We start from the raw sequence: 12,891 nt of genomic DNA on the forward strand, positions 1-12,891 counted from the left end.
TTCTAGTTCAGTTCTAGTTTAGTTCTAGTTCAGTTCTAGTTCAGTTCTAGTTCAGTTCTAGTTCAGTTCTAGTTCAGTTCTAGTTCAGTTCTAGTTCAGTTCTAGGTCCGTTCTAGTTCAGCTCTAGTTCTAGTTCAGTTCTAGTTCAGTTCTAGTTCAGTTCTAGTTCAGTTCTAGTTCAGTTCTAGTTCAGTTCTAGTTCAGTTCTTGTTCAGTTCTAGTTCAGTTCTAGTTCAGTTCTAGTTCAGTTCTAGTTCAGTTCTAGTTCAGTTCTAGTTCAGTTCTAGTTCAGTTCTAGTTCAGTTCTAGTTCAGTTCTAGTTCAGTTCTAGTTCAGTTCTAGTTCAGTTCTAGTTCAGTTCTAGTTCAGTTCTAGTTTGGTTCTAGTTCAAATTGCTAATTAGGTTTTAGTTCAGTTATAGTTCCGTTCCAGTTCTTGTTCAGTTCTATCTTTAAAAATTGGGAACTTTTAATCAGTTTACTGCCTTTAAAAAATCTTTTAGATTTCAATTTTAATTAAACAATAAACATTTTTTTGATTTAATAATATATACATTTTATTTTTTTATCGTTTCAGTCACACTTCGGAAAATTGCTAAATCAAAAGCAAAAATAAATAAAATTTTTGGCATCATAGAAATTGGTTTTATTCTAGAGAATTTCAGTAATTTTAGCAGGTGGCACCATTGACTAAATAAAAAATAATTTATACAATACAATATAAAATAAATTATAAAAGTATTTAAATAAAAAGTAAAAATATCATACAATTTTCTCAAGATAATGGATGAACCGTAAAGAAAAAAGTGCAAAAACTAAATTGCTTAAGCATAATACATAAATAGACAGAAAATAAAAAGGTAAAAGGTGTAACTAGTACTATATAAGTTATTGAAAAAATTTTATGCCACAAGCGCCTAATATTACAAGAAAACAAACAAAAGATAATTTTTTTCAAACTTATCTAGTCCATAAAATCTTCTCTTTGTAACTTGCAAGATTTTAAAGTTGCCTAAGGCAAGCGAAAAAAAACATCAACAAACAACAACACATTAAACGTGTCAACCGTGTTTGGCGGATTTTTTGTTTTTGTTACCTACTGTTGTTGTTGTTGCTGCTGCTGCTACCACTGCTGAGAGGATTGTGGACGTGGAGTGTCTGTCATTCCCAACATTTCCAATAAACCAGTTGCGAGTAAGTGATTTTGAATGGTTTCTGAGGATACCAACTGGAATAGCAGCGACACAATGTCCGACACGGACATGCACGATTCGAAGAATGATATTTGTGGTGGTGCTTCTAGCTCCAGTGGCAGCTCTGGCACCCCACGAACTAAACCGAATTGTGCACGTTGCCACAATCATGGCTTTAAAATTAAATTGAAAGGCCACAAACGTTACTGCAAGTATCGCAATTGTAACTGTGAAAAATGTCGCCTGACGGCCGATCGTCAGCGTGTCATGGCCCTACAGACGGCATTGAGACGTGCCCAACAGCAGGATGAACAGCGTATATTACAAATGCATGAGGTGCCGCCAGTTGTACACCCACCACCAGCTTTACTAAAGGCCCACTATCACCATCATCATCACTTGCAGCATCATTTGGCAGAGCAATTGCATCACCATCATCATCCCCATTTGGTGGATGCCACAACATCAGCAGCTGTTGTGGGAGCTGTACCGCCACATCATCACCATCATCATCATGTTACACATGCTGCAGCGGCGGCAGCTATATCAACAATACGTTCACCACCCCACAGTGATCACAGTGTCAATGGAGGCTCAAGTGCTGGTGGTGGAGGAGGAAATAATGGCGGTGGTGGTGGTGGCGGCAGTGCTGGTGGAGGAGTCGTTAGCAGTGTTGGCGCTATTGAACGTAATGCGGCTGCCCTAAATGGTATGGCCAGTAGTAGCAGTATTGCTTCTAGTTCAACAGCTGGTCCACCGCATCATCCCTCACCGGATCATCATCAGCAGCATAATAATCAACACCACCATCATCATCACCCACATCCACATTCATCGGCCGTACCGCCCACTGCACAGTCAGTTGATAGTTCTTGTGATTCATCCTCACCATCGCCTTCGTCGACATCGGGGGCAATATCGTTGCCAGTTAATCGTAAGATTGTTCCAGAACATCATCAAAATGGAGCTGATATGTCTATAGGTAAGTAGTGATATTTTATATTTTGTTATTTATATCTTTATCAAATTAGAACCATTTTTCGACTCATTGTATTCCATTTAAAATAGTCTAGATAATAATGACACTTCAAAATTCTTAACATTTTCTTTATATTTGGTGATTTATCTTTGATATAGGGACTTAAACTATCTACTCTTTGCTTATTTTATTTCCCAATAAAGGAAATTCTCTTATTAAATATGTTGGTATGTCCACATTTGCGATAAGAGCTTTTCAACTTCCAGCAACTTTATTACGTTATGAACTCTATAACAACAATAACAAATACATTTAGCAAAAGTCAAACGACTCGTGAGTAAAAACTTTAGTTGAAAATCTTGATAAAAATCGCCATAGTAAACATCATTTTAATGAATACACTTTGTGTAAGTAGGTTTGTCAAGTATTGTATACTTTCAACTGCAGATCTATAATGTATATTTAACCAACAATTCCCTAGTGTTGAGTTGACTTTTTTGTAATACATACATATATGCTTATCAAACATCTCAGATGTCAATTCTTCATCACAATTGATGAACAACATAACAACTAGTTGGTATATAAACGCTCTTCATACTGTTGACGATCACAATCTCAGAGAATGTGAGAATAAGATATTAATTGAATGTACGCTATAGTAGTTAATTTAAAATGGATAATTGTCTTGAAACCTTATCGATCGATCGATCGATCTATCTATCTATCTATCTATCTATCTATCTATCTATCTATCTATCTATCTATCTATCTATCTATCTATCTATCTATCTATCTATCTATCTATCTATCTATCTATCTATCTATCTATCTATCTATCTATCTATCTATCTATCTATCTATCTATCTATCTATCTATCTATCTATCTATCTATCTATCTATCTATCTATCTATCTATCTATCTATCTATCTATCTATCTATCTATCTATCCTTATGTCCCTCTACATATCTTTATGGAAAATTATGTAGGGTACGTGTGTCTAATCAAAGTCTATAATTAAGTGTTATTCTCATTTAATTAAAGCTTTTATAGTTTCTCCTCTTAATTCACTTTCCTCTTCTCTCTATGAAATTTTTCTCTCATTATAGTTTAAATTCCTGTAATATTATTCTATTCTTAGAAATATTTTATTGTTGTAAAAATATAATTCATTTTATTTACATGCTTCATATGTTACCGATTTTGACAACTAATTGTTTGTTGAAACTTGCAACAAACTGATTGTTTATTGCATACTCTACCCCTCTTCATCTCCTTCGCTCACTCTTCTTTTAATTTTATTTAATATCCACTCTCTTTTTTATGGTTTTCAATTTAATTTAATGGAGTTTTGTCTACCTGTATTACGTTTAATTGTAGTTTTCATATTAAATGAAACATTACAAGTGCGTAAAAGCAGTAATTTAATTCATATAGCATGTAGATAGATAGACAGGCTGAAAGAATGTAATTTTTGCTCATACGCAATTAAAACTCCGCCCACTTTTAAAATCGTAAGGGCGATATCTTTGGATGTATTTGGATAGATAGATAGATAGATAGATAGATAGATAGATAGATAGATAGATAGATAGATAGATAGATAGATAGATAGATAGATAGATAGATAAATAGATAGATAGATAGATAGATAGATAGATAGATAGATAGATAGATAGAAAGAAAAAAAGAAAGAAAGAAAGACAGTATATAGTTTAAAGGAACACATATAAACAGACGGACATCATTCAGTCAATTTCTCTCATACAATTTGTTGTTTTAACTTATTCTCACGAAGGTTAATTTATACCTAAAATGTATTTTTACTGTAAATATTTATCTCGTTTTAAAAATCTTATTAAAAAAATAAAACAAATAATTAATTTCCAATTAATACCTACAAGTGCTATCACAAATTCATCATTACATATGATGCATGATGACATGCAGGTGTTATAAAATACTCGTATTGAAATTTAACCCATTAATGCACGATTCACAATGTTTAACTTTTTCACAGAACTTAACTACATTTTTGTACTAAAAATGAAAGGAAAATATATAAAAAATTATGAACAAAAATGTTATAGAAAAAAATTGTTGCAATCATTGTAATATAAGGGTTATGTGGACAAAATTAGAAAAAATATGATTGAAAACGTAGCAAATATTAGTAGTATTTACAATACTTGTTTCAAAGGCCACACGAATCAGTTGCAAGCAATTCCTCCCAATGATCTATCAAGATTTTAGCTGCTTATAATAGAACTAAGCAAATTTCCTTCGCAGTTACCAATAGGTTAAATATTTATATATATGGTATTTATCGTCGCTGGTGCGCAAACTTAATCATGCTTTAATAATTGTGTTATGCATACATATTCAATATATCATATCTGATGAACATGCCATCAGATTATGACACACGATAGTTTTATGCATTTTTATGTTTAATTTCTTACTCTTAAAAATATACATATACTATATGTTCATTCATTATTAACTTGTAGATAGAATGATAAAAATTATTGAAAACTGCAAAAAAAAAAATGATCGTGTTATTTATACAAAATTGTGTATATTTTGATTAAAATGTATTTATATTAAATTGTTATAAAAAAAATGTTACTGTGATAAACAGGAAATATAAGTGAACAAAAAAGTGCTGAAAGGATTGTTTTAATTTTTTCACATTTTACTGATTTCTGAACACTCAGTTTTTTATCAATTTGAGTTCTTTTAAGTATTTGAATCAAGTTCAATTCTTTCTAAGAGATTTTTGAGAAATTTTTTAGAAAATTCTACATTAATAAATGCAAAACCTTTTTCTCACCTTTACGCAATTTCTCATTTTGCCGACACTATAAGATATCAAAACATGTAAGAAAGTGTAGTCGGGCATGGCCGACCATATAATACCCTACACCTTTTACAAAAATAATATGTCATTTAGTTCTCATAATAAAACATTTAAGTTGAATTGTACCTTGCCTCAGATACACATACTTAAGCCGTTTATTTTTAATAAAATTGTGGACATTTAAGTGAAATTTTGATCGGGCTAGGGTCATTATAATAGAATTCGTGAGGGTCATCAAGTCTAGTATAGAACTTGGTTTTGCAGCTTTAAACATAATAATGAACTTAAAAGCCCTATTCGACGGGATCAGTTGTATGGGGGCTAGGTGAAATAATGGACCGATATAAACCATTTTCAATAGGCTTCGTCTACGATACCATTAAAGATCATGTGCCAAATTTCATTGAATTATTTCCAAAATTGCCACCTGTAGTTTGATTACAAGGTTTACAAGCTCTATTTGAGGGTTCAGTTGCTAGGTGAAATAATAGGCCGATCTTAACTATTTTAAATAGGGTTCGTCTACGATACCATAAAAGATCATGTACCAAATTTCATTAAATTATCTTTAAAATTGCGACCTGTAGTTTGATTACAAGATTTGCATGGACGGACGGACAGACGGACATATCTAAATCGAATCAGAAAACGAGTCTGAGCCGATTGGTATACATTAAGGTGGCTATAGGATCAATATTATTGTGCGTTACAAACATCAGCACAAACTCAATATACCCTCCCCACTAAAGTGGAGTGGGGTATACAAACCATAGATATTACGGTTAACGAGCATAAATACAATCATATCATAACGTATTACAAACACCTTACATGTTAAAAAATTACAAAATGTAATTAAACCCTAAGTGTTATAGGCCATTCAGTTTATTTAAGAACTCATAACAACAACAACAAAAACATTATTTATTGACTACATTTTGATCTTGTTTAAATGGTGTTCCATTGGCTTAATCATTCATAAGTATGTGTTGTTTTATGCATTTATTATGTTTATTATAATTCCCTAGTAGATAGTCAACAGAAATGTTAACCATGTCAATTTCAACAAATATATACCATAATCTTCTTCAATATGTATAAGAAGAGTAGCGTTACTGACTGACAGAATCATCATTACACAGCCCAAACGGGTAATCCTAGAATCATAAAATTGTTTCAGTAGATGTGGACATGTAGATCCACTAAGGAAGGTTTTTTGAATATTTTTATTTTAGGGGGTAAAAAGAGGGGGAAAGGGGGGAAACGGGTAAAACAGGTTTTCTTGATTATATTACACAATACTAATGAAACAAGAACAATTTTAATTGCATCTACTTCTGCTCTTAAAAAGTAATTGTCTGGGAAACTGTATGGCTGACGAACTTGCCAGAAACGGTGTGAAGGAAGAGGAGAATGAAATCGACGCATTTACTGATATTTCCCTTACTAACTGTAAGGCACATGTTCAAAATGAACTACTTATATGAAATAGCTCAGATCAGATGGTTAAGAGATACCACTTGTTTAATCTCGAGGTCAACCTCGCCTCAATATGATGCCTCTAAGTCTTACTTACCTTTCAGCTTTCGTAGGGAGCAAATTAGAATCGGTAATAATAGGACTCTGTGTTATTGACAATCATGCCGGTACAATGACTACTGCAGAAGTTGTCACAATGGGGTGGAGGTGGAAACTATACCTCATCTCCTCTGTTACTGTCCGACATTTAATAGGAACAGGGAACTTTATTTTGCATCTGCAGATCTTTCTTGTTTGGAGGATATATTCGGGGTTAATTTAAAGAATATCCTAAATTTCGTGAATCGAACCGGCTGGTTTAAATTTGGAAGTAGTTTTATATTAAAAATACTCCTATGACCAATAGGGCATGACAACGGGAACGAAATAAGACAGACGACGTGAGCCACATAAACTTGTTTAAGGTTGGGTATATTGGGTTTGTGCTGATGTTTGTAACGCAAAATAATATTGGTCCTATACCCACCTTTAAGTATACTAATCGGCTCAGAATCATTTTCTGAATCGATCAAGCTATATCCGTTCTTCATATAAACCTTGTAATCAAACTACAGATCGCAATTTTGAAGATAATTTAATGAAAATTGGTACATAATATGCTATTGACCAAAGCCTATTAAAAAAATTTAATATCGGTCCATTGTTTCACCTAGCCCCCATATAACTGAATCCCCGTAAATCTGGTAATCAAACTACAAGTCGCAATATGTTTAATATACTCGTATCTTGACAAAAAGCTGCAAAACCAAGTTCTATACTAGCCTTGGTGACCCTCATGACCTTTATAATTATAAGGCCTCATTTGACCTTAGCCTCTAGAATAAAGCCCCCTTCAAAATTTAACTTAAATATACACAGTTGTATTAAACAATAAATGGCTTAAGTATATCTGAGGCAAGGTACAATTCAACTTATATGGTCGGCCTTGTCCGACTATAACTTCTTACTTGTTTAAAATTCAGTCCTTTTTGGGTGCAAAATGGATAAAACTGTATTTTTAGTTGGGTAGAAGGGGGACCATACGCCACTTTTTTTGAGGCGGCCTGAAATTAAAAACCCAATACATATTTTTAATTATTTTCTTGATTCGGATATTTAGGTATCTTGGCTTATGTTTTATTCGAAAAATATACTCAGTGAAATATTTTTGCAGACCTTTGAAAAATAATTAATTACGTCAGCCTCCCATCATGTGTAAAGTTAATCTTTAAAACTGTCAGAGATGATAGATAATCGATAAACGAAATCAAAATTTGATAAAATCGATTAGACGGGTTTCATGTTTTTCGGTATTAGCAGATGTGCCCCTATGGCGAATGATCCCCCATCTAATCTACGTTTTTTAGCATAATCAAATAACTTTTTCGATTTATTAAGGTATTCTTATTAGATATACGTTTTCTTATTAGATACATCTATTATTCGGTATTGGCAAATATGTCCCTATGGCGAATGATCCTCCTTCTACCCCACTTTTCTTTTTTAGCATAATAAGAAAACTTTTTCGATTTATTGGATATTTTCGTTAAACTTATACCTCTTATACGGAATATTTATTTATATTAAGGAAATATTTGTTATCTTTTTGAGGAAATAAGCTATTGGTATATTTTTTTGGGAATTCGTACACTAAGGATCAAATTCGGGTGAATTGTTTGGTACTTTTTGTAAGCAAATTTTTTTTTGGAACAAATGAATGCAGCTTTCAGTCATATGAGTTATGCTCTGATTGAAACATGGAATATTTTGTGAACTTAATTTTCAAAAAAGTATATTCCTAGATGAAATGGGGGGGGGGGGGGGTAAATGGTACTCTTTTTTTATTTGGTTTGGTACTTTGTGCTCCTCAAATAGTACTTTTTGTATTTTCATTAATATTGAACATAGCAATATAACATGACTGATGAGCATCATTAAGAGGTAATGACTCTTTGCTTCTTTTTCATTCTCGAAATAGTACTTTTTGTATATTAAATTTGGAACCGAAACATTGTGTAGCGAAGCACCCAGGGTAAACTAGTCCTTTATAAATACAGAAAAGTATGTGATATATTAATATTCAGAATTTGTTAACATAAACATTATACTTACATGTATTTTCTTTTTAATGAATGTACAATCTTAACATTATTTTTTTCTTCATAATAATAAAAACGAAACCGAAATTTATTCGTTTTTAAAATGAATATGTTTTTAACACGCATTTCCACGCATGCGGAACATAGAAGCTGAACTGCTTGTGTCTTTGTTTGATTTAATTTTTGCCACCAGTTTAATGTTAGATGGAGGGAGGTTGATGTTTGTAGAAATTTTATTTGTCAAATCATAGTTAACGTTTATGAATAGTTCATGGACTAGTTATTAGATTAGTTCTTGCCAATCGACCCACTAACCTATAGACTAGTGAATAAACTAGTCAAAAGTCTAGTTAGTACTTAGAAAACTTGTCTAGAGATGTTATAGATGTCCATGGCCTAGTTATAATAAATAATGGATTAGTCCATATAATAGGCTAGTCCACTAGTCTATATAATGGACTGTCCACTAGCGCATATAATAGAAAGGTAAGAAATTATAGTCAGTGAGGCCGACCATATAATACACTATACCTGCTACAAAAAAATAGTGATTTTTGATTTAGTTTTCATAATAAAGCTGTTAAGTTGAATTGTACCTTGCCTCATCCCCTCGTGGGCATGTTACCTTGTGTTATTGCAATCCCGGGGAACAGAGGTACTACCAGCACATCTTGTATGCCGGGACTATAAACTGGTGGTGATCAAATGTATCCTCGGTCTTTCGTTGGAATGATTTGATATGGGGTCTAACCAGAGCACCATATAATTTGGTACTACGTGTGGTCGGTTGCCCCCTGGAGTTGTCTCTGTCATTCCGCAACGGAGCTACAATGGCAAGATAAGCCATTTTATTAGTGTTCGGAAACTTATTTTTTAGTGTTCGGAAACTCAGTTTCCTGAATGTTGTTCCTAAGAATCTTCTAATTATTGTTAGTTAGGAATGTTATTTCCGGAATAACATCACTTCCAAGGTATTTGGATCGAACTTCGACGAATGCCTGGCGGTGGCAAAGAAAGTGTTCCAGAGTTTCACTATACGCTCCACATGCTATACATTCGCCTGAATCTGCACGTCAAATTTTGCATAGATGTGCTGTGTGTCCACTTAGAATACGCACTATCATACTAACTTCAGACTGGCTCACTTTGAGGAGATTTTTCGTCTTGCTTTTATCATGTTCACGCAATAGGATCTTCGTGGTTCCATCAATTGTTTCATTATTCCAAGAGGCCTTGTGGTATTCTCTCACCTATGTTTTTAGTTTAGCTTTTGTTGCGTTAAATGGTTTCGCTTCTGTCAGGTTAACTGCATCGAGATCTCTTCCTTTTAAAGCTATGACATTCGTCCTTTCTTTGATATATAGTTGTTAGGCTTCTTTAAATCCTTTTTTGATTCTACTAAACACACGATAACTCCCATACCTGCCGATTGAATATATTAAAAAGCTTATAACAACAATAACTTAACCTTACTTAGTTGAATGAAATTTTGTCCACTCACTTTCATTCTTTAAAATCTGTATACTCCAATGATTAAACAATTTGTTTTTTTCTTTTTTTCTCATTGATTATTTTGTTGTCTGCCAAAATACAACCTGTTGAACTGTACTTTAATGGTCTTTTCCTATTTAGGAAATAAATATGTACACTCAAAAAAATAAAACGAAAACAAAAACAATCCGTACTCAAATCAAGACCCAGCGGTTTCAGAAGTACATTAACTACCTTCTAGCTTAAACTAAGTATAAAATACTAAATTCAACTACGATTCGTTTATAATTTTTTTTGTCAAAATTTGTTATTAAATTTGTTGAACTTGAGGATTTTGAAATGCTTAATTGATTTAAGATTGATTTAAGAATGTTAAAGAATAAATTTATCCCCAAATGGTCTCAATTTAAACTTATGCATTGTTTCTTTTTGTGTATTAATACGTGTGCCTAACCATACTACTTTCCAATAACCAACACACTCATAACAAGTCATTGCCATCCAAAAGATTGTTAACATTTCTTTAAAATAAAAACAACAACAGCAGTATTTTTCGCAAATAAATATGTACATTGTTTATGAAACCTAATGCCACAAAAGCTATTTTCACACCTTCTATCATGCGTCGATTTTTCAAGCAGATTTATATATTATATGTAACATAAAGATACATATTTTGCATATTAGAAGTGGCAACAACAATAACTGTGACACAAAGAAAATAATACCATTTATAGTACAATACAAAATTAGGCGGCTAGTTAAAGGAAAAGTTTTGTGACTTATAATTATAAACAAATTTTTAAGGATATAACTATTTCATAGTTGTATTGTTAAAAACGAATAGTTAGATTTTTGTATTAATATGTTAGAAAACATACTTTTATTACACACTGTTAGGATTATTTTTATACCCTACACCACTTTAGTAGGGGGGGGGGGGGTATATTGGGTTTGTCCTGATGTTTAGCTATGTTTGACCGTCCACGTAAACCTTGTTATCAAACTACAGGTTGCAATTTTGAGGATAATTCAATAAAATTTGGTACATGATCTTCTATTGGACTAGGGGCAAAGCCTATTAAAAATGATTACGATCAGTCCATTATTTTATCTAGCCCCATACACATGAACCCCTGAAAAGGGCTTGTAAACCTTGTAATGAAACTACAGGTCGCAATTTTGAAGATAATTCAATAAAATTTAGCACATGATCTTCTATTGTTCCATGGACGAAGCCTATAGAAAATGAATAAGATCAGTTCATTATTTTACTTCGTCCCCATACAACTGAACATGCCGAATACGCCTTGTAATCCTTGTAATCAAACTACAGGTTCTAATTTTAAAGATAGTTCAAAGAAATTACATGCTATTCTATTGTCCCAGGGACGAATCCTATTGAAAATGATTAAGATCAGTCCATTATTTCACCCAGACCCCGTACAACTTAACCTGCCGAATAAGGCTTGTAGACCTTGTAATCAAACTACAGGTCGCAAGTTTAAAGATGATTCAGTAAAATGTGGTAAATGATTTTCTTTGTTATCCGGCGACGAAGCCTATAGAAAGTGGTTAAGTTCGGTCGGTTATTTCACCTAACCCCCATATAACTGAACCTGCCGAACAGGGCTTGTAAACCTTGTAATCAAACTACAGGTCGCAATTTTGAGGATAATTCAATGAAATTTGTCACATGATCTTCTATGGCAGCGAAGACGAAGCCTTTTAAAAATGATTAACAGCGATCCAATATTTCACCTAGCCCCCTACAACCAAAGCCCCCATTAGGGTTTGCAAACATTGCAATCAAACTACAGGTTGCAATTTTGAAGATAATTCTAACATGGTACCGGAGACGAAACCTATTGAAAATAATTAACAAGGGTACATTATTTCAACAACTGAACCTGCCGAATAGGGATTTTAAGTTCAAAAAGCTGCAAAACAAAATTCTGATGATGACCCTCATGAATTTTATAATAATAGGTCCTTATTTGATCCAAAAAGCTCCCTTCAAAATTTGACTTAAATGTCCACAGTTCATTCAACAATAAATGGTTTAAGTAAATCTAATGCAAAGTACTTTTCAATTGAAATGCTTTATTATGAAAACTAAATCACTTTTTATTTTTGTAACAGGTGTAGGGTATTATATGGTCGAAAATTTGTTTCTGGTTTTTATTTTAATTTGTACTTTTTAGCCGTTATTTTTTTTTTTTTTGTTATACATTTGGTCACACGTTTTAGCCATGCGAAACATTAGCAACATACTTATAAACAATAAAGAATCAGACTAATGTAATGATGTGCTACTGGTGCTGCAACATAGAATGAACATCAACAAGTTCGGCTATACTTAATCGTCTTTAAAACGTGTGCCATTATTTTAAAGTTAATTTTAAAAGGTCACTTTTGGAAATGAATTTTAAACGGTAATATACGAATTTTGCTATTTTATTCATCAGGTACCATGTCCCCCATCGAAAGTTATACTCTCCCCATACTCCCCCCCAGACGAAAGCTCAATTTAAAAAAAGGTTCAGGTGAATATTTATGTTTTTAGTGCAAAATTCGATGAATTTAGTTCTGTTAGTCTGGACTATAGATAAACTATAGTCTGGACTATAGACAGACAATGGTCTACACTGTAGACAGATTATAGTCTGGACTATAGACAGACTATAGTCTGGACTATAGACAGACTATAGTCTGGACTATAGACAGACTATAGTCTGGACTATAGACA

The 12,891-nt window shown here is 32.8% G+C and overlaps 1 protein-coding gene across 1 annotated transcript in view; it reads left to right on the top strand.

Moving 5' to 3' along the window:
• Positions 1 to 12,891, top strand: part of LOC111675675 (protein doublesex) — a gene marked incomplete in the record, with an annotated part of 192,383 nt that overhangs the window by 35,203 nt on the left and 144,289 nt on the right. The window contains 1 exon segment of the mRNA XM_046949629.1: positions 577 to 2,174. Coding sequence (XP_046805585.1) covers positions 1,208 to 2,174 — 967 coding nt within the window.

The sequence above is a fragment of the Lucilia cuprina genome, chromosome 4, assembly GCF_022045245.1.
Source record: "Lucilia cuprina isolate Lc7/37 chromosome 4, ASM2204524v1, whole genome shotgun sequence".
In the NCBI taxonomy this organism is placed as follows: domain Eukaryota; kingdom Metazoa; phylum Arthropoda; class Insecta; order Diptera; family Calliphoridae; genus Lucilia; species Lucilia cuprina.